The 23,308-nt window shown below is 33.6% G+C and overlaps 2 protein-coding genes across 13 annotated transcripts in view; one reads left to right on the plus strand and one right to left on the minus strand.

The window, feature by feature from the left end:
• The window catches only part of LYN (LYN proto-oncogene, Src family tyrosine kinase), a 48,480-nt gene extending 45,629 nt beyond the window's left edge, over positions 1–2,851 (plus strand). For all 4 annotated transcript variants that reach the window (XM_039351400.1, XM_039351403.1, XM_039351402.1 and 1 more), the window contains 2 exons: positions 606–737; positions 1,500–2,851. In XM_039351400.1, the coding sequence (XP_039207334.1) occupies positions 606–737; positions 1,500–1,702 (335 nt within the window). In that variant the 3' untranslated portion in view covers positions 1,703–2,851. The remainder of the gene's footprint in view (positions 1–605; positions 738–1,499) is intronic.
• Positions 2,852–3,408: 557 nt separating this feature from the next.
• Positions 3,409–23,071, minus strand: LOC120311659 (kinesin-like protein KIF20A). 9 transcript variants are annotated; one of them, XM_039351398.1, is made up of 19 exons: positions 21,647–23,071; positions 20,896–20,973; positions 20,668–20,716; positions 19,529–19,648; positions 17,662–17,800; positions 17,403–17,587; positions 15,874–15,958; positions 15,228–15,422; positions 14,241–14,352; positions 13,213–13,284; positions 12,394–12,540; positions 11,857–12,022; positions 10,952–11,128; positions 9,734–9,873; positions 6,464–6,629; positions 5,888–5,993; positions 5,742–5,809; positions 5,151–5,270; positions 3,409–4,274 (listed from the first exon to the last, which is right to left on the minus strand). In XM_039351398.1, the coding sequence occupies exons 4-19, from the start codon at positions 19,613–19,615 to the stop codon at positions 4,116–4,118; spliced, it is 2,124 nt and encodes a 707-aa protein (XP_039207332.1). In that variant the 5' UTR covers positions 19,616–19,648; positions 20,668–20,716; positions 20,896–20,973; positions 21,647–23,071; the 3' UTR covers positions 3,409–4,115. The 9 variants fall into 9 exon arrangements, with proteins under 9 accessions (XP_039207332.1, XP_039207327.1, XP_039207324.1 ...); XM_039351393.1 differs by lacking the exon at positions 20,668–20,716 and having other exon boundaries at positions 17,403–17,575; XM_039351390.1 differs by lacking the exon at positions 20,668–20,716 and having other exon boundaries at positions 15,874–15,955.
• Positions 23,072–23,308: the final 237 nt, after the last annotated feature.

Raw genomic sequence — 23,308 nt, forward strand, 5'->3', positions numbered from 1 at the left:
TAATGATAGGGGAGATTTTTTCCAGTGATTCGTAGATGTTTCTAATCAATAAATTGTAATACATTAAATTTTTAATATATATTTAATATATTAAATTTAATATATTGAATAATGTATTATTTTCCATAAGACAAACAATCCGGTGGAGGTGAGGTTGTGTGGGGAGACATCCAATGCATTTCTATGGAAGAGAGATTTGGACAGCAACCTGAAATTTGGGCAATTGCTCCATTCTAAGGATCCCTTCCTCTTGGTTGCATAATTCAGAGCAAAGAGTATGTAGCCAACCTGAACTTCCTGTGTCATAGTCACACAAGTAGAGGAAACACATTACTTCATTATAAAGAAAATAATGTGGACACTTTCTATGACCACTGCTGGAAAAGGGGTAGAAAGAATTCCAGAAGCCATGATCTGTATGTTTCCCCTGCTTGTTCTCTGTTCAAGAAGGACAATTATGGTAAAGTAGGGGATGAGGAGGAAAACAGATTTCTATGTTTTCCTAGAAGACATTACCCAGTCACTTCATAATTCTTTCCAATTTCTTAATTACCTTTCACTTTTTAATGTCTAGATTTAAGATGGAATTATTTATACTTCCACAGGTGCAAAGTTCCCTATCAAATGGACAGCACCAGAAGCCATTAACTATGGTTCTTTTACTATTAAATCAGATGTATGGTCCTTTGGAGTTCTTCTGTATGAAATAATTACTTATGGAAAAATTCCTTACCCAGGTTTGTGCTTCTTCCTGTGTATTGTTCTGTTCTGTTTATACTATACAGAGAAATATCAGAGTCAATAAAAGGAACGCATTAAACATAGTTACTTGGCGAAAGGTGAAAAGAAAAAGATGGTAGGAAAGTGTGGGTGCAGCTGCATTAGGTGGAGCAATGTTTTATTATCTAAGCCATAATAAAGCACCAGTATAACCCACAATTAAGTAACTAAAATTCAGCAATTTAGGCTGCTTCACTAGTTGCATCTTTTCCTAACAATGTAAGTGTAAATCTGATTATTCTTACATAATTGGACAAATGGCTCCTATTGTTGTGGACAAAGGTGGGAATTTGGTGAGGAAAAAATGCATGTGAACCAAACCTATTGCAATATTCAGAGGCCAAAACAATTGAGGTTTGGTCCTACCCATTCCCGGGTTACAAAGAGCATTTCATCCTTATTCAGCTGAGCATACAGTGTCAAGTCTTTTTCTCCAAAGCTTAGAAATAAGAAATTTAGATTAGGCTTTTGGAAAACAACATGCCCCTTTTTGTGTTCTGAAGTTTTTATGATTTCCATAATAACCTAATTTTTTTAGGTTAAAGAAATCTTTCCAAATATTGCATTTCTCCAATAAGCAAATCCTGCCCATTTTGTGAATAATGATATAAGCACATGATTTACCTTAGAAATGTATATTTTGCTTTTCTAAACCAGCTCATCTTGTTTTGATATAATCAGATCAACCATATTAAAAATACTTTTTTTAATTATTTCAGGTATGAGTAATTCTGATGTAATGGCAGCCCTTCAACGTGGGTATCGCATGCCATGCATGGAATCTTGCCCCTCTGAGCTTTATGATATTATGAAAACATGCTGGAAAGATAAAGCAGAAGAGAGACCAACATTTGAATATTTACAGAGTGTCCTTGATGATTTCTACACAGCTACTGAAGGACAGTATCAGCAGCAACCATAGAAACAATTGTTGCTCTTCTTTCCAAATGGCAGGGACCTTTTAATAAGACAATTTGATTGAGCCAATTCTTTTATACTTACATACATACATGTGTTGGAATACCCTAATTGCTTGTGGTACCAAAATTGAAAGCTAGAGCTCAAGTGGGCAAGACAGATCCTGCTGAAAGCTTAACAGTTTTTTTCTTCTTCACTGATGCTTTCTTTGTATTTATATTAAGTAAACAACTAGTTGAAATGAATTATAACAGAAGATCATTCTCTGTATAAAATCATGATGCACAACTGAAACTCCATGAAGGCAATCAACACTTACTCCAAATAGCCATGTGCAACATGCTTCTGGAAAAAAAATATTAGTCTGTTTTACAGCTGAGCTACAAGTTATATGAACTGCTGCATTTTGTTTGCTGAAAAGCTACCAAAGATCAGATCCCTTTATCTTTCTGCCATTTCTTTGAAAAAAAAAAAAAAAAAATGTTTTTGTAAAAATCCATTCTTTAAGCATGACTCAAATTTTCTCTTTAAAGATATCCTTCAAAAACAGGTATATGAAATATGCTGGAATTAAAAAGAAATGATATCACTTTACAATAATCTTGTGTGATTTTCTGCAATTCAATATTCCTAGTTTTTTTCCTTTCTGATTATGTCATTTTATTAACTTTTTAAGGGAAAATCCAACTAAAATGTTTAGCTTTAGAAATACAATTGCATATTGCAACTATAAGTAGTATGTTTTGGCACAGATAAATTATATGGGGGGAAAATTGAAGTTTTGTTTTTTATAACACATTTATAAGCAGGAGTCCTAGAACACAATTCACAATAAACAATATGGTAGACTTCCAAAGACATCTCACAATTCTGTGCATCAGGATTTTTAGTAATTGTCTCCCCCCCACACACGCACACACAAACGTACGTGGGAGGACAGCATTTTGGATGAATCTTCTGAAATGCTTTTCACCACTCCATTATTATTGGAACACCATGATTATACCTGTGCTCAGTAGTGCTGGTCAATACTGTTATATACTTTTAATGAAGAAATTTATTTGGTAGACTGGTAATCAGACTGTCAACTTGTAAATACAATTTCAGTGTTTATGTGATTTTAATAAATAAGCATTTTGAAAATATGAACCAATACAATGTCAATTTCTTACTCCTTATTACAATAATGGACAGTTTCTTTAACAAATTAATTCTCCTGGATTTACTTTGGAGAATTAACTTATCTGTTCCAGAAATATGATCATCTATCATGGAGTTTTGAGTGCATCAAATAGATGTTGTAGCTGGTCAGTGATAAAGGATGCTAGAAACTGCCCTTAGACAATATCTGGAATATCATAAATTTTCATTTTTCCTCTAATGTAGCTTCTCTTGTAATCATTACAAGATATTTTCAATTACATATGTTTATTATCATAAAATAAATATTTCCATAAAATATTTTATAGCTTTTATAGTTCTTTTTCCTTTCCTTGGAATTTTTAAAATACATTTTATTATGGACCAATAAATCCATATTTTTTAGAAACCAATTTGGATTTTTGAACAAATACTAACAACTGAAGAGAATGAAAGCACTTCTCACATTTACCCCATATTCCTCTGGCAGGTTAATTTCTGCAAAACATCAGTCTCCTTTTACTAATTAAATATATAAAGTTATGCAAATTTAATGTCTCAGGAACTCCATATGTTTTATTTCATTTATTTGAAAAGAGAAAAATTACAGATGTTGAACATATACAAATGAAATATAATACTTTATTGGTGTCAAACAACTAGTTACAATAGTATCAAAATATGAACAATGTGTCAATTATTAAAATCGTTGTCCTGGCTGAATTCCTGGGAAGCAAAAGAACAAAGGTAAGGTTGCTTTCTGCACATTTTCACAATGGTTATAAACCTAAGATACGTGAATGTTTAAGATCTAAATATTACATGTACTTGTTATAACAATTTAAAAAATCAGTTTACAAAAGAAGAAAACAGGAATGAAGGAATTTTAGAAGAAGCCATAGTGTTCTTAATGTAAATATTATGTAGCATGCTTCCCTCATCTAATGTCCATGAGATATGTTGGTAGAATAACTTCCTGATACAACAGCAAATTCTATGGGTTGTAATCCCACCATGAGGAAGATGGCAAATTTAGCACTGGTAAAAAATTGCAACTTGTTTCAAGTGAACTCTTTTACGTCCATATTACCATGAACAAAATACAGAACATTTTATTCCTTTCAGATTAAGCTTATATCCCTATGGTCTCCAATTTTATAAGTTTTGGTTCAGTATGTTTATTTCATGTGCTACTGACACCAATCTGGGTGATGCAGAAGGTGGCTCCTCGGGTTTTTCCAGCTCTTTACTTTTCATTGTCCTAGGACCATCTGTTACTAATATTTCAGACTTGCAAAGAAGCCCTTTTTGGATTTATGTTGTTTAATACTTTCTGCACCTTTGCTTTCTTTTAATTCTTCTCGTAGGTGAGATAATGTGGCTTTAAGTTCATAGTCACATTTAGTCCTATTTTGAAGCCCAATGATTTCTTGTTCCTATGAAACCAAGATTTGTTTAAATAGAATTAAGAACATTGCCTTTTTAAATCCTCTTGTCCTAGTTTCTTCTGAAGTTGCACATCCTAACTGAATAGTTACATTTTTTTCTTAAAATATGGGGAAGAGGCTCACCAACATTGCTCTCTATTCTAATTGTAATGTAGTCACGGAAAACAAAGTAAATAGAATTTGATATTCAATCTCACGTGGTTGTTCAAGGTTCTGAAAAGTCACCACAGCCATTTCCAATAGAATATTATTAACAATCAAGATTTATTCATATCAGATTACTGTAACTTTAAATAGTGCCTTGAAAGCTGAAATTCCATTTAGTGTTTTATATTGGAGTTGCTTAGATAGTGACATGGGAGGCATGTTCCTTTGATAAATAAGTAAAATTATAAGTGGTCTTTGTTTAACAATAACAATGTGATTTATGACTTTTCTGATAGCTTCCCACAAGAAAAATCAAAGAGGAAGCTGGCAGAAAGTGGGAAGTTGCAGTCACATGAGGGTAAGGCTCTCATTTAACAAACCACACAGTCCTTGCTTAACAATGGCAACCAGGACCACTGGAACTGCTGGCACTAAGTGGTTGGTCATGTGTTTTTGGACTTTCAATCTGGTCACTTAAAAATGGAGTCTCCAATCTCAATTAGCATTGTTAAGTGATAAATTACCTATAGTCACAATTACTTTTTAATTGAAAAAGCAAAATCATAGTGAAGAAGCTAAAATGGTTTTAAATAAGGCCAAGAGCACAGAAGAAGCTTTTGGAAAGCGTATCTCAGCATATTATTTTGAGTCTTGTAGCAGAATAGTGCCAAGCTAACACATAGCTCCAAATACATATTGAACAGATATATGACCAACCTTAAGCCTCACCATCTGCTTTAATGTACTGTCCTCCTCAACTATTTTTCTATATTCTTCTTTGGCATCTTGCAGCATTTCATTTAACTTCTGAATTTTCAGTTTCAATGATTTTATTAACTGCAAAACAAAATGTTTGAATGTATTGAGAATGGTGCTATAGTCAACTGGCAACTTATGACCTTCATCATGCTACATGAAACTATTAAATGTTTTATAAAATCTAGATATGTTAGGAGTATAACTTTTTCTAATATGCTGGCAAATATTGTGAGTCATATCCAATCCACCAGGAGAAAAGCCAGTTGGGAAAATAAATTTAGCACTAAGATTAAAAATTACAATTTGCTTCAAAAGAACCCTTGACATTCTTTATTGTCTTCCAACTCTTAAAAATTAAAAATTAAACAGGCCTTTAATATACTTCTCTAGATGTTATTATTGAAATGCCTACTTCACTTCCTTCCCCACTTCTTTGCTTTTCTTTTGTATTTAGATCCTATTGGTCTATATAGAGAATGATGATGATAATGTGCATTTTAGACTCCAAATTGCTATTACCAGTATTTTTATAATAAACAATGAAGTTACCTTATCTCTCTTTTTACATGGCTTCTGTAAAGCATCTGAAGTTTCTTCCATCATCTTGCATTTAGCATCTGTGAACACCAAACAAGGGTTAGAATACTGACCCGCATTCTAAAATGAATGCAAGGCTCAGGACACAGATCTCTTACCTAGATCCATCTTCCATTTGGTAGAGTCTAAACAGGGATTTTCTGAAAACAGGCTGTTTTGTTCTCCAAGTTTTAGTTTCAGTTCTAGTATGTTCATTTCTCTTTCCTGAGCAATAATATTATATAATAGTTTAGGGCTTCATACAAATCACACATTTTTAGAAATGCAGCAAAAATAATTTTGAATGTTGGTGTAACACGATTCTTCTTCTTCCCTCCTCCAAAAAATCTTATTTAATTCAAAACCTATTTCCTTAATCAAAATGAAACTTTGCAAAAAGCACAAGAAACTGTTTATGCCTCATGCTTCTTTCTGTTTTGGATTACCAGTATTGAATTTGTAAATAATTTTATTTCTAAAGTTTTTTTATACTTCTGCTCATTGTAAGCAGAGATTTTATGAAGTTAGGTGGCCATATAAACATGACAAATGTGACCAATAAACAAACCAGGCATTCAGTGTACTCCAAGATATATTTTCATGTTTTACACTTAGCAACTATACTTTGGAATAGAATTCCTGGAGCAAACTATACAAAAATGCCAAAATCTATAATAGGTTAAATCCAGACATACCTGAACCTTTTCTTGTTCAGCTATGAATTCTTCTATCGGAACATAGCGTTCTTCAACTTGGTCCATTGCACATGTGTATGCGTGCTTCTTTATGGCATCTTTATACATTTCAAATTTATTCTCCAATTTTTCTTCATAACTTTCTTTCAAATCTTCTAAGCGTTTACTGGATTAGCAAGGTGCAACAACCAGAACATAGGGAACTTTTTAGCACTTAATTATTGGTATATTGAATTGCTTTGCTCAGTTACTTTGATTTCAACTGATAACCATTGAGAATGATCAGTATTCTGCTAACATGTTTCAGATTCCAGCTGTTTGGCATTTCCTTTAACATATGGGCTTGCTCAGAATTTACCATATCTAGATCAGGATATGGATGTAAGCTTATGTTCATATTCAATATATCCCACTTCCCAGATAATGCATCTATAAAAAGAAAATATTTGTAGCTCAGGGTTGAAATGAGGGGTTCTTGGTACTCTCTTACAGATGTTTCATTACCCAAACTTGGTAAAATCATTAGTGCCAGTTCAGTGAGTCCCAAAGACCCCTAATGCATCTATCTTATTCTCCACTAGTCAATAGAAAGAATCATCTTCATCAATCCATTTGTCTTGTCAGGTCATTTTAGCTTTGCTTGAAATACTTCATAAAGTAAAATCACCTTCAAGTTAAACAAACTCAGTTCCTGATGAAATACATAAGCAAAATCATGCATCATTCTACGCAGAATACAGAAATGGTTTGCCATTCCATCCCCTTTTCTGAGTGTTTGTTATTTTTTATTTATAACTCTCCAATCTGCCCTGAAAGCTTGAATTTTCCAGGTGGTTTCTCTATCCAAGTCCTAACAAGGTCTAAACCTTTTGCTTAGCAAAAGTTGGCTAGATTCCGCCATCAGCTATGAGAACATTACTGCCAAGCAGAGTTTTTATTTAGCTAATTCTTTACACCTACGGTATTTCTGATAATTTTATCCAGAGAAATATTAAATAACCTGGAATTACAGAATAGAAAAGATACTGTAAGGCTAGTTTGACTCATTATCAAATCCATTAACAAGGGCTGTTAGCAAATTCCTCCCTGCCTGTGTTGAAGATGCAAATGTCAAAGGCACTGATTCTTCAGCACCTTGTGATTTATTGATCATAAGGCAAAAATATGGTATAACTAAACCAGTGCTTGTCAACTTTGATAACTTTAACATGTATGGATTCAAGTCCCAGAATTCTCCATCCAGCCATGCTAGTTACAGATTTCTGGGAGTTGATGTCCACACATCTTAAAGTTGCCAAGATTGACAAACACTGAGCTAGAGAGTTAAGGATTTTCTCTATTACTCTATTTGCACTGTGCCCAAGTTATTGCTAATTTGGGATCACTTTCTTTGTCTTGCTTTCATCCTAGGCATATACTCTTGAACTCTCCCTTGTATAGTATCTAGCTAGGTGCTCAGCATTGCCTGTCCCTGTAACATATTTCTTGCAAACAAATATCCTTTCTGTTATAATTCTCATTTTCAGGAATCCTCTCATACACAGAATGCTTTGCCTTCCAAATTGATTTTTGTTTAATGATACTTCCACTCAGGGCTTTTTTTGTCATAGAACACACCAGAACAGATTTTCGACAGATTTTCCAGAGTTGCATTCTTTTCCTATTGTTTCCCTATCTTCGTTTGTTTTTGAAAATGCCCCACAGGCAGTATAGTGTGAGCGGGGTCCCCTCTGGCGCTGTCTGTCTCCCCTAGGAGGAGCAATGAGGCAACAGAGCACCACAGCCAGAGCGTGGCTTGATTGGCTGGATCAGACCATGTGGTGTGGAAGCCGATGGTGGGAGACACATAAACATGGGAGACACATGTTTATGTGTTTATGGGAGACACATAAACATGGAGGCCATCTTTCACGAGAGGGCGAGTGAGCCTTTTGCCCTCCCTTACAGAAGGTGGGATGTGAGGTTAAAAAGAAGCAAAGGGAGAGGAAAGAAAGGTGGCTGGCGTGGAAGCTTGCCCAACAGCGAAACTTTGCTGTTTCAGTTCCTTGGGTAGTTCAAAGGCTGGGATCTCTTTTTAGTCTTTTATACTTTATATTCAAACTGCAGAGGGGAAGAATAAAAATAAAGCCAATGTGATTTGGAGGTATTATTATTATTAATAATAATATATTAATTATGTATTGGTCAGATGTAAAGGTAGACCTACAGCATAAGGTTTAATCAGATCTATTTATTAAATTGGGTTTAACTGAAAGGTAAATTAAAAATAATCTGTTCACTGATGAAGTTTCAACTTTAATTTGTTTCAAGTCAATATCCATATTAAACTCCAAATGCAAATTTTTCCACCTTGTTTGACAACTTCTTAAAAATAATTCAATCTTTTACAAGCAACCAAATTTTGTTTTATTGGGCCAATTTCATTCCACATAGAAAGCTGACATTTCTACTCATTAAACTAAATGGGTATGCCAGTGGTAAATGTCCCAAGAGATTAATAAAATGCCTTCTTGTAATTTAAAGCCACACAGTGCATGTAGCACTAATAGTATTAACTTACCTTGAACAAAATCCTAGTCTTTTAGATACAGTAAAAATTGAAAGTTTTTTTTTTCAAATACAAAGGTAAACCTTGTAGGACAGGCAAGGCAGGTTGTATGATTTGTGTGAGTTCCAGCACCTTTTTTTTTTCCAGAAAAAACACTGCTTCTAGTGAATATAAGTGTTTTGGTAAACAGCAGTATTTCTTCTTGTATAATATTTCATAAAACATAAATGATATGTAAAGCCTTGGTCTAATAATCACTTCCAAATAAATATGCATGAATTGAATAAGCCATGTATTTTAGCTTTCTAAAGATGGGATAACTTTACTGATAGTTGGATAGAATATGGACGTGAAATGAAGTATCAAAATTAGAAGCTCTAATTCCATAATATACTCCACAACATTACCAAGTTTTTCTGAGTATTATAGAAGCATACAAGTGCTCAAAAGTCTTGGAAATTATGTGGCTTTTTTTAGAACAGCCAAAAATATTTAAACAATTGCCATACTTTTTTAATTTTAATAAAGCAAATTGCAAATCAGTTTTAAACTAATTATTTTGAAGTAACTGATACACAGAATTAAATAAGGTAGATCAGGGGGTCTATCTTTGCTGCAGTTTATATTCATAATTGGATGTCTTTTATTTTAACTGCTGATTCATTTTGCTACTTTTGAAATCAGACAGGCAGATGACTTTTGTCAGTCCTTCCTTGGCCTACCTCCAAGCTTCTTCTGTTTCCATAAGTTGCTGAAACATTGCTTTGGCCATCTCTTTGCGTATTTGGACTTCAAGGAGTAATTTGCCTTGTCTCTCTGCAATCAGTTTATCCTTTAGCATCTCTGTGGTTTTCAAGAGATCCTATAATGCCAACATGAACCACATATAGAAACATGAATCTCAGGCTGTGCAGTACTTCTAAAAATGGCCCAATGTACTTCATATATGAGCTGTATTGACTTTAAAACTTATTCTACTAAAAGCTTGGCCCAATTAAGTATGTCATCTTTTGTTGTAATAAATGGAAAAATTATCCCCATTGAACTGGTAGCTGATCTATGGCTGCTATAATTGTTCATGCAGAAGGCAATAGGGTGATTTCTCAACTAAGAATGCATAACATTGTAATGCAGGAATAAATATATACTGTGTACCAGTGACTCCTTGTGTTTTACTGTAAATTTACATATGTTTCAGAATGAAACTGCTAGGCAAGGAGCATAATTCTTAAATTCCTGCCGTTCTCATTTAGGTTCTAAAATTCACTAGTGGTGATGAGCAATTGAATCTTTTTTAAAAAGTCTTTATTTTAGATATTGAATTCCAGAAAGTAAACAGATGGGGAGAGGTCTAAATGTATCATATGCATCCACTCCAGTCTGAATTAAATCTTGTGTAAAAGATGCAGTCATCTTTATTTATATTTGTAGTTCTATAGAAAGGTTCCCAGATAATAGAAAGCTATTCCAGTTTCTCAAAAAACAAAAAAACAGGTTTTTCTCCAAAGAATGAGGCCTAAACCAGTGACTTTTATTGCAAGATGATCAATCTCCTCTGCTTTTTTCTGACTTCATTTTTACTTTCATATTTACTAAATTTACTACTAGGCCTGTAACACAATCAACATGTAGTCTGAGTTTACTTATCAAAGTTTCCAATCCTTAAATCATAGCTCTTATCTTGCCATGATTTTTTTTGCACATGCACAAACCACATCTAACTGCTTTGAACTAGAAATGTTCCTTCATTTCACCATGCCATAATGTGTTGGAGTCATCTGGTACATGAATTCAACCTTTCTGGATCTACAAATTTCAGCCTATGGTTTACAATTATGTTTTCCAACCAGCTATAATTTACACAATAAATTTTTGTTAAAGAAAGCACGATGATATTTTTTCTGAACATACTGTATTGTAAGGAATTGGTTTTTGACTACCTCATGGCTCAGAATAGTAATATCTATTTCCTCATCTTCAGAAGAAGAGGGAATATCAGCATACGTGGGAAATTGCTCAACTGATATTTCATTGAAATGCACTGTAGGTTTATCTTCCCTCCTGCTGTATTTTTGAGGAAAATAATCAAAGAGTTTGTGTTGAAATGTTGGAATAACCTAAAACACACAAACACAAAAACACATTTTAAGATTGATTAAAATGGAAAGATCATTGTTTTAATTTAATTTTTGTTTTTGTTTATTTTCTTTGAAAAACTATCAGAGAAATTCTATTAACTTAAGGGAAAAACTTTTAGATCATCAAGAGGTAATTTAATGATGGAGGACTGGAGATTCTGCTACTATAAAATAGATACCACTAACTATTTTTACTAGTTCTTACTAGCTATTTTAACCAGCTTTAGTACTTTCAGCAGTAAATATCCATTCACAGAGTAAATCTATGTACCCTGTCATTCAAAGTTAAACTTTCACCACAAATGTATAATTTTCTATTCTGAAGCAAACAACATAGAATTAGGAAATGTGTGTTCCATTCTATTTGGAAATTGAACAGGCAGTCTGAGGCTAGACGGAACTGGACCCCAACATCTGCGAATCTATAAACACCACACCTTTTATGTATACTTTCTATTGGAAAAATCACTAACAGCAGCTTCAACAATTGAATGCTATTGTCCTCACACTAAAATCGGTTCCGTATGTAGTGTGTAGTTCAGGTTAATTTTAATCATCAAAGAAGAAAGGAGTGAGTACAGTCAGCTTTTCAATTCAAACACGATAAGCTGCCAGAGAAAACAAACCAATCAATATGGCAAAAGATATGGTATCACAGGATATGTGATATGCTCACTATATTGTGAAGGATATAGCATCTTTCTTACTTGTTTTGCTACAGCAGAAAACTTCATTACATGAAGTGTTTCATCATAAGTGGAAGCACACTGACTAACGTTGACAATCATGCAGGCTTTGCCTTTACCACAGAAGAAGGGCTGGAAGAGGCGAGTCAGTTTACTCTCTCGGAAAGGAATATAAGTTGGCCTTAATCTTGGAATAAAGTTGTATAAATGTTAGCTTCAGAATCAGGATAATTTGCAAAATCCAAAGATGTAAGATAAGAGTGAGAGAGAGAGAAAGATAAACAAAACAAAGTTTTGGATAGCAATTAAAAAGTGTGGTCTTTGAGAAATAATACTGGCAAAAATAATTTGGAAAGTGTACAGTAAACTGTTCAAGGAACACTTCTGAAATATGATACAGATTTTGTATTTTTGTTACCTGCTGCAGTAAACAGTTGTATGATATGCTACAGATTATTTTAAAAGAAACCAAAACTATCCTTTCATACGATTTGAAGTTATTAATGTATTAAACAGTTTTAAATTGAAGTTTTCTTAAGCTTTATCTATATTACTTACTTTGAATTTTGATTTTGTTTCAGAGCTGCAATGCACTTTCCAAGAATAAGAAGAGAATTATTAATATTGCCAGCTTCTTTCAGTCTGTCTCCAAAGGTTTGAGCTTTATGGCATCTTTCTGAACCAGCCAGGTCACAGAGAGAAAGTCTATACAAATCAACAATATCTGTTTGATTTCTTTTGATCTTACACTAGATGAAGTAAATGAAAGCCACTGTTTTCATTAACATAGCTAAACTGTAAGGCTGTAATTGTGAAAATGAGTTCGCTTTCAGCTATTATACTACAATTCTGTAGCAAACAAGTATATGCACATAGTGATTAATAGCCTTATTGCCATTCGTCTGGACTACTGCAATGCAGTCTGTATGAAATTGCCTTTGAAGACTATCCAGAAACTGCATTGGAGTTAAAATGCAGGAGCCTGGCCATTAATAGGTGCCTGCTACTAAAAGCTGTACTGTGAGTCTTGCATTAGCTGCCAGTAAGCTCTAGGTACAATCAAAAGTGATGATTTTATATCACTTATGCTTAGAGTACCTTCTCCAACTAGAGAAGCTAATTCCTTCTTCGCAGAATTTAATTAAAACTCTTCTGAAGGAATGTTTGGAACTAATGGGATGTTCTCAACTATTTCTATGTATGCTTTTTGGGTTGTTATATATTTTTTATATTGTAAATTGTTCATCATGAATGTTTTAATTATGATCATGCATGGTTTACTGTTGTTAGCTGCTGTAAGCCTTGGAGATTTGACATCATACAATCAATCAATTCATCTACACTACTGTACTCTATCATTAATGAGGTGACACTTACTCAGAGATTCCAAGAGTACGTGGCATATCTTCATCACTTAAACTGAGGAGTCGAATAGAAAATATACTATGACTAGGAAAAAAAACATATATTGTGTTCTAATCTTTGTCAAGCATTTTAATATTTCATGTGGCATATAAATAGCATAACTATTATCATCAGTTCAGAAAAGTATTTGAGTAAATTTTTAATTTTGTGAATGCATAGCAAAAAAAGAAGGATATGTCTCAGATCTACAGAGCTCAGATCTACTGGCAATAATACTTATTAGTACTTAGGACAGGTTTACCTTAGTAGTACTTGGATACCAGAAGAAATATTTGGATGAATAAATTGATAGATATATGGATAGGAACATCTAATGTAATTAAACCTATTTCTGTGATGGTGACTAAATATTTCATGGCTATTAGAAAACCTTTGTAAGGCACATCCAAGGCTTTCACAAGCTGCCAGAACTGACAAATTTTTAGCTTGTTTGCTTTAAACAAGAATGAACATTCAGTGCACAGCTATTGATAAAGTAGCAAGGGCTGGTGTCTGATGCACAGGGTCATTTACTCCATTAAACCAAGATGGGATGACCATTGAGGTTTAGCTGTCCAATGATACAATTAGCTCTCCAGGAGTCCATCTAGTTTCTGGGACTGGACTGAGAGTAGACTGCAGTTCTCCAGTTCTTCCTATGGTCACTTTCCAGAATTTAATGGGAGGGGGGGGGGGAATTGACATCTGAGGCATGACACTTTCTGCTATTTAGCCTACTTGTTTAATATGGGGGTATTGTTTAACATTCTTGCAGATGAAGGTCAAATAGTTCACAGTGCTAGAAAAAAAATGAAATCTGCCAACAATTGTGGGTGGCAGGTTTTTTTTTGTTCTTTTTTTTTGCAATCCTATAGTGTAAGCTGTAGTAACCTTGTGTGCATGCTTTCTTTATTCCTTTTCCATCATACCACCTATTACACTTTGCACGTGATGTCATTAGCTCAAGGAGGAAGAGTAAAACTAAATTAAAAGAAGCAAACCTTCGACTGGATTGCTGGTTCATCTTGGTGCACGCCAAGCTTCTATTCTTATTTCCTACTTTAAGTATTTTACAAGCTTCTTCTGAATTTGTTACATTGACCCATTTTAAATCTGGGGAAGAAGATAACATTAGCACACATTAAAAATGAAACTATAATTCAATTAATTATATACAGTAACAACTGTTGCTTCTTTGCAGTGCAATCTTCTACATGAATATTCAGAAAGTACTCCTGCTGAGTTCAAACTAACCCTACTTTTGAATGCGGTGGATAAGAAAATGGACAGATATGGGATTCTTTCTTGTGCTTAGAAAACAATTCTTAGACCTTAAATAAAGAGATGACACAAGATGACTAAAAGAGAATAAAGTGATAACACAAGATAGGGTTTTGACTTCTCAGGAAGCCTTGAATCAAGATCAGTACAAAAGGCCTGTTTTATTGCCCAGAGTTGTCCCACTGTTTTTCACCTTAATTTTTGTGACACAGATTTCTATTTATAAAATAATATTCGAATTCTGGCCTGAGTTACATATCCCTAAAAAGAAACCTACATATTCAATAAAGCTGATGTTAAGATTAACCAACTAATCAGCATGATTATTAATAAAAATATAACGTTTTATAGGTTTTAGAACAATAAATTTACTATGCGTTCTTATCCAAGTTGTAACCTAGAAACCAAAGAAGTTAATGCAGGTGTCATCTTCTATTATGAAAAACGATTTTCATTAAATAAGAGACTCAAACTAGGTTACTTACTTTTGAAAAAATAGCAAACTTTATAAGAAACTGAGTGTTTGTTTACCTGCAATAAGCATTTCTGAATTTGTATAAGAGGAGAAATAGATTCCATCTGTGATTGCAAAAATTGTCTATGCTGGGCAATGTCCAAAAACTAACAATTGAGATACCAAAATAATGATTGAAACTGATTTTAGTAATTGTCTAGCTAAATGAATAACAACAAAGTGCCAGTGTTACCTTTAATGTAAAAGTTTCCTCCTTGATCCTCACAGATTCTTAAAACTTTGCGCTTCTGATTTTTCAAGACTGGTAGTAAGTCCAGTAAGTCATAAATATATTCATTATAAATTTCAAAGAAGGAAACCCAAAGTGATGCCAAGGTTTTCTGACCCTTGGTATAAGCCTCTGATTTTACAAATTCAGATTTGTAATCTATTTACAAAGGTTTGTGGGACAGCAAAAAAATAGAAGGCAACATTTATTCAACAATGTAATGGCATTTTATTCATATTTATAGATACATTATTATACTCCTTAAATGCTAGTATTAAGGACCTAATCTCATGCCTAATGATGCTTCAGAATCTTGGCTTTGAAGAACTTGATGGAAGACATACTGCTTTGTTTTGACATTTTCCATATTATTACACAAAATTTCTGCATTTTATATAACTATCTCTCCAGGGCATAGTACCTTTTCATATTATCCTAACAAGATGTAAATATATGTGTGTAGGTATGTATGTACATATACATATGCATATACATATACATATATAGTGTTTATGTACACACACACACACACACACACACACAAACACACAAACACACACATATATGTATAGAGAGGGGGGGAGGGGGGAGAAAATATTATTTACTTTACCTAATTGATCCAAAGGAAGGGTTGTTGAGTTATAGCTGGATGACATTGAATCTGAATCTGAGGGTTTCCAAATATTTTCAGTCTCCTTAAAAAAACTATATAGATTAATTATATTTTATTCTTATTAAGTTATATGAATTTGTTTTAAATTTATTTAAAAAATTCCACAAACTTTCCAAAAAAAGCTGTTATAGCTTCTAATGAATCTAGCATTAAAATGTTTATTCCCCAAAACTTCACATATGTTATTCTGAGAACACTAATATTTCCCAGAGATTAACATATTGACATGTTTAGCCATTCTCCTGCCTTATATACAGGTGCATGTATTTTTCATACATCACATGGTTTAATCCACAGACGGCAATTTGCTTTGTATTAGTAATGTATTTTTATTCTATTATTCATATAATCTTTAAACAGTTATGTAAGCAATCCAGTAAGGTTCTAATCTTTATTTTTAAATATGTGGTTATTTTAATATAAGCAATTCTCTTGTGATGAAAGTTTGAGACCAAGTTATATACTTGGAACTGGAAGTCTTAACATATTTCAATACCTTCTGGAAAGCATTTCAACTAATTGAAAAGTCAAATACAATGAAATACTTGGGCTACATGTTGGATCACTAAAATGATAATTAAAAACATTATTTCAAGCATCTTCCTTAAAACAAAAATAGGTACAGATTAGTTTAAATCTAACTTCAGGAATTGTTTTAGCTATTGTTTTATCTATTTTTCTTTAGATATATTTTTATATTTAATTTTTGCCAGTAATTTATCTGATGTATTCTAGGTAAAAGTATGGACTATAACATCAAGGCAGAAATCAACTTTCAGTTTAAAGAGCACATGCATGGATTTGCTTAACTCATTCTACGGTTTTTCATTGCCTCTGGACTTATTCTAGTCCCAAATTCTGGCTAAATAAAAAGACAACCTGCTCCTATCCTAGAAAAAAGAAATGGTGGGTTCATTTGGCTTAAAGGACTTACATTGTTTTTTTATTCTTCTTGCCAATAATCCATGTTCCTCATAAGCACTACATGGAATACGAAATTTCCAAGGAATGTTTAGCTATTACTGGAAATGCAATTTCAATATATCAACCTTACGTCTCTCTTCTATTGACCACCATGAACAAGAGGAGAATCAGCAAAAAATGAAATTCTTTGTGGCTGCACTGCTTGACCCTGAGTTGAAGAACGATATTCTTGATCTTTCTCCTTTACCCTGTTTTTTTTTATAGGAAAAACATTATAGTTTCTTTTTTTTCCCTTTAGCTTTAGAAAAGAGAGCTCAGAAATGTGAGTTTTCTATCACAGAGAATAATTTCTTTAATTAACTTTGTTATTTTGATCTTAAAGTCTGTCTCTAAGTACATTTAATGGGCTTGCCTATACTCTTACACATACATACAGCTAAATAAGAACCACAATGAATTACGTAGAAAATTCTAGTTAGGGTTATGTGGAGTTTTGCCTATGAAGCCTTTAAGGATAATACCAAACATATTGGTCCACTTACCTCTTTCAAAGAAAAAAGAAGTGCAGCTTTCATGGATTCTTCTTGTTTAACTTGGACATCATTTAGCTTCTTGGTAAGATTACTGAAGCAAGGTTTTAAATTCATCTTTGAATACTGTCTTCCTTTTATATGATTAAAGATCATATCAAGGGAACGAGGAAGAATGCCACCATCTTTTGGACAACCTAAGGATATAATTAATTTTGTTTCTTTTCACGTATATTAGAAAATGTTCTGAATTTTGAACCTCAGATTATACCTTGGACAGTGAAACTTTTGCCTGCATTAGTAACACCATAAGTAAAAACAAGCCCATTTCTTCCATCAAGGTAAGCTTTTACAACATCTTTCATTGTGCCTTCAAAAAATTCATTTTGCATTGTATTTGGTCCAAAAACCTACACAGAGAATACAAGTTATTTTTAGAGACAAATTAAACAGTATGCATGAGAGCTTTACAAACAATCTTTACAACCTTTCTTTACTTTTTCTTTTTTAGGAATGTGCAGATTATTCTAAAAATACTTTTACTAGATTTTTTTTCACCCCTTTTCATCAAGTTTTCTATTTTTGAAACCACAAGAAAAATATGCATTGGCTTTAGAATATTATTTAACATAATTATGATATATGGACATTAGATAGAAAGTTCCCTTGGGAATACTGATTATGTGCTGAAAAAAAGTAACATCCTTTCCATATAGATAGTTTAATTCACGAAGCAGCATAATGTATGTTGGGTTTTCCACTCAAAATAGCACTTGTGGAAAATAAATTATTTTAGCTAAGAAAGGCTGAAAAGGTTAATCTTCAAATTCAAATCCTGTGGTTCTGATCTAAATTGAACTCTCCAGTAACTGCTTTTAGACATGGTCATGTTTACATATCTTTTATACAATGTTAGATTAGACTAGAGCACAGTCGGCAATCTGCGGCTCCGGAGCCGCATGTGGCTCTTTGAGCCTTCCCCTGCGGCTCCCAGCTTCCTCTGCCATTTGCAGAGAGAGACAGAGACAGAGACAGAGAGAAGCACTTGCACTTCCCTTCTCTCTCTCTCTCTCTCTCTCTCTCTCTCTCTCTCTCTCTCTCTCTCTCTCTCTCTGTGTGTGTGTGTGTGTGTGTGTGTATGTAAAAAAAGAGAGTGGACTCATAGTGTTCTCTGAGGAGCTGAAAAGCTTACTGAGCAGGGCTCCTGGCTTGGCTGTGTCTCTGCAGGAAGCAGGAAGGGCAGGAGAGAGCTAGCTAGCTCAGCTATGCTGGCTCAGGAATTCTGGAAGTTGGTCCATGAGTCATAAAAAAGCTGAGGTTGCCTACCCCTGAGTTTGTTGGAGAACAGCTTGAAACCAGCTTGCCAGGCGAGCAGAAGATCAAAGAGAGGGAGAGAGGGGGGAGAGAGAGGGGGGGAGAAAAAGAGAGAAAGAGAGAGGGAGAGAAAAGAGAGAAAGAAAGAGAGAGAGAGAAGAAAGAGAGAGAAAGAAAGAAAGAAAGAGAGTGGGGAAGAAGACCAAGGGCAGAAAGAGAGAGAGGGAGAGGGAGAGAGAGAGAGAGAGAGGAAAGAGAGAAAGGAAAGAGAGAGACAGAGACACAGAAAGAGAGATCCTTTTGACATCTAAACTGAAGATAACATTGCTTATACCCTTTTTTACCTTTATGATATACATATAATGGTAAAAAAGGATATATGCAGTGTTATCTTCAGTTTAGATATCAAAAGGGTTTTGCGGCTCCCAGTGTTTTGTTTTCGGTAGAAAACGGGTCCAAGTGGCTCTTTGAGTGTTTTGGGTTGCCTACCCCTGGACTAGTGGATATAGCAGCCAGTCTGATTTTAAAAGCTTTGATTCCACTGAAATAATGAACAGTGTGTCCCTTAAGATAATATTGTTGGTTACTTGATTACTACTGAAAACTAACTTGTACTTAATTATATAGTGTATAAAATTGTATATTTGTATATTTAAGACTGCAATTTCTTACAAATTACTTAAGAATGTACTGTATTCAACTTAATAAACTAATTACTTAAAGACCTGAAAAAGTAGGAAGCAAAAAAGGATGTTTTGACACTATTTTATGTGCATTTCAAAACTCTGAAATTTGGGGCATGGGGGGAGAGAGGGACAGCTTACCTTTGTGAAGGTGAATTGATGTGCAGATTGTCCAATCTTCTTTTCATTATTCTTTATTTGCGCCAATTCTTTTGGAGCCTGAAGCATTACTGTCTCTTGATTTTCAATAATTAAGCAGTCCTTAATACAAAAAAAAACATTTTAATATCCTTTACAAATCATTTAAATTTAAATGATATTACACAATGTCCAAGATATGCAGTATATGCAAACTACTTGTCTTATCCATTTATTGTTCATGACACCTGAATGGAGCCTAGAATTGTAGCAATAGCAACTTTAACTATGTTGATTGGAGAACTCTGGGAGTTGAAATCCATACATCTTAACATGGCTTAGGTTGTTAAAACTATTCTATACCAAAAGAACTATTTTCTGATACACATTCAGGCAGGAGAATCAACATATTTAGATTTTAGGATATAAATATTATGGCCTGTTGTACCTTTTTAAATTACCCAATTGTTTACTTTATTTGTATGTTTATTTTTAAAATACATCAGTTATCGTATAGCTAAAAACATCTCATAGTTCTGCTCAATTAAAGCACAACCTAATCCATATAAATACAATCAATATAAAAGCATATTAAAAAGAATTAAAAATAACAGAGTTTTATGCAGAAATCAAACTATTTAAAAGCATAACAGGAGAAAAAAAATCAAGTTAAATTAAAATACTTTTAAATGCACAAAATTAAAATTCATACCAAAAATATTTCCTAACTGAAGAGCTCCTGCTAAAACAAATGGCTGCCAAGTAGCTATCCTTGTACATATAGACTTAAAAATAGTAATTGGGACCAGCAACTCTGTTGCCAGGCAGCATGATGTCACATGACCACACAGACTTACAACAACTGTGTCAGTTCTGGTTTCTGTCATTAAAAGAATCTTGCACAGTTGTTAGGCTACTGCTGGTTTGCCCACTGACTTTTCTTGTTGGAAACCAGCAGTGAAGCTCACTAATGGTGATCATGTGAGGTTATTGTGATGACCTAATTGCAAGTTGCTTACCAAATGCCTGAATTGTGATCACATGACACTGTGATGGTTGCAACAGGACTAGTTGTAAGTCTCCTCATTCAGTACCATAATACTGTACAAGTGGTCATTAAATGAGGAGCCACTGTAACTTACCACATGAGAGTCATAAAATCAGGTCTACAGCAATGATCTCAGAACTCAGCTAGAAATACAGTGGGAAAAAAAGCAATCATAGGCAAATCAATATAGTAGTATAGTATATAAGTGATACTTAGACAATGATGATAAAAAATAATCTAAGAGCATATTAAGAAACTAAAATAGTGAAAATAACAGTTTTAGATTACTTGTTCTGAATATACAAAATGGTGAACAACAAACCTGGTTTTCATTATTTTCAAGCTCTGCCTTTGAGAAGGGCCGAACTCTCAAGTAAACTTTCAGTGGCTGATACAGTTCCTTAAAGAAGAAATTAATAAAGATATAAATCTCTATTTTATCCTTTAGAATTACTAGTTTTGAATAGCCTACCATTTACCTTCTGACTTGCCTCAATTTTACTTTTGTGCCTAAAAAATTATTTCTTTGAAACATTATTTTTTAGTAAAACCAGCTCTGTGCATGTTCATGATTTAACTACTCTACATATGGGGATGAGGTGAAAAGTATTTCTGGTTTTAAGGGATCAAACTTTGTGTCAAGGTTCAAGCATCACAATATGCCATAATGAGGTTTGTTAAATTTAGGTGTGAAGATGACTGTTGTAGTTTGTAAACCAGAACCCATAACTTAGCCTGTGGTGTGACTGCAACCACTTGTAGTTTATACACCAAATTATCAATCAGTAAACCATTACTTCACACAATCCATAAATCAGGCTACCCAGTTTAAGTTGATAGCAGCATTTTGTTTATTCTTTAGGTCCATTAATCTGGTAGCATAGTACCCGCTACTCATCTTAACTTTATTTCATTTTCCTTGTATTGTATTTTCAGTCACCTGGGATAGGTTTCTCCATGGTATGTTTTATAGACTTGAGGGTTAAAGAATTTAGCATTCACATACAGCATATTACATCAAACCACAGAAATCTAGACAAACATTCTTAGTGGTTAAACAGAAAGTCATCTACCTTCACTTCTTCTTGTTCTTCAGTAGATACTTCAGACAATTCTTCACAACATACTGCTTCTACCATGCCATACCCCATAAAAGCAGTTGCATAATTTTCTTGGCAATTCATTCTTCACTATATGACAGCAGAAAAGAAAAATCCTAGCTTGTAAGAATATCCTTTTTAACCAAAAAAAACAAAACAAAACTGTAGAGTTAGTGTTATGAATCTAGTATTACTTATTAGATAACTAATTATAATGTAAATTTTTAATTATCATAAAGATCCATTGATTTCAATTCAAATCTGCTTAATCATTCAGGATCCAAACCAATGAATCTAAAATTCACCACAAATGCTAAACTAAGAATACTTGGAGACATTGCAGGTGGTGCAGTTAGTTGATTTTGCCTGGGTTAGAAACGAACTAGGATTGAGCCCTAAGGCTGCAGAATAGACTAGAAAGTTGATCAAATTTCTTGCAGAATGACAGACCACTTATATATACTTTTATTTGTTCAGGAAATTGTCGGCAATTATGCTCAAGGGCTTTTTATTTTTTCTCAGTTAGTTGATTTTAGAGGATGAAAAGTGCTTGGAGGGAAGATCATTGGGAAACATCAGGACTATGAGCTAGCAGGAAGTCAAAGTAACATAAAAATATTTATAAATAAATAAAAATAAAGCACTTCTATGCTGTTGTACAAACAAAATACTATACCCATATCCATGAAAATACCAGAATTTAAGCTTCTCTTTATTAAAGATAAATAGTTCTTTGAATCTCACCAAAACAAGAAAAAAAAACATATGTAGCATAAGATTAAACTATGGCCTAAGATTAGCCCAGTTAGTGCTTTAAAGGTAATAAAAAAGAACTTGCAGCACATCACAAAAGAAATTTAATGATCATTGCATGGCTGTAAGATCAACACTGTATAAAATTGCATCACTGCTTTAGCAAGAAATGAAAATTAATTCTGACTTAGGTCCACATCCTGACTTGCTTCCACACTTTCAAAACCAAAAGTCATGCATTTATGTCTTGGATTGGTAGCCATAAGAATGGAATTCCAGACCAATGAATGTCTGCTTGAATTTGTAAACTAAGTTTTATTCATTTCCAGTCCTTGTGGAATTATTTAATAAAGTAAAAATTGGCTACATTATCAAGCCACTTTCAACAGTCTTGGATCTTAGGAAATATCTATTCAAAATCTCTTTTAAATTGGCAACCTGTAGGTGGCAAACTATCAAGAAGTCAGTTAAATCAGTACATTATTATTTGAGAAACAGGATCTAAGACAAGAATAAATTCTTGCCCTGTAACAGTTTTTCAGATTTTTTTAGGGCCAATTATGTTAGTCTGGTATGGGTTTGTGAAAATCAAAACATTTAAGGCCGTTATCCCAGAGATGCTTTTTTCACAAGGCAACTGGACTTTCTTGTTTTTCTTTGAAGACATTTCGCTTCTCATCCAAGAAGCTTCTTCAGTTCTGCCTGGATGGCGAGGAATGGAAAGATTTATACTTCCATTCCCCACCATCCAGTCAGAGCTGAAGAAGCTTCTTGGATGAGAAGCGAAATGTCTTCAAAGAAAAACAAGAAAGTCCAGTTGCCTCCTGAAAAAATTGTTATCTTTGGGATAACAATAACCTGGATGACTGAGAATCTCCATAA

This window comes from Crotalus tigris, unplaced genomic scaffold (genome assembly GCF_016545835.1).
Source record: "Crotalus tigris isolate CLP2741 ecotype Arizona unplaced genomic scaffold, ASM1654583v1 scf7180000018371.15429387391:27106975, whole genome shotgun sequence".
NCBI lineage: Eukaryota > Metazoa > Chordata > Lepidosauria > Squamata > Viperidae > Crotalus > Crotalus tigris.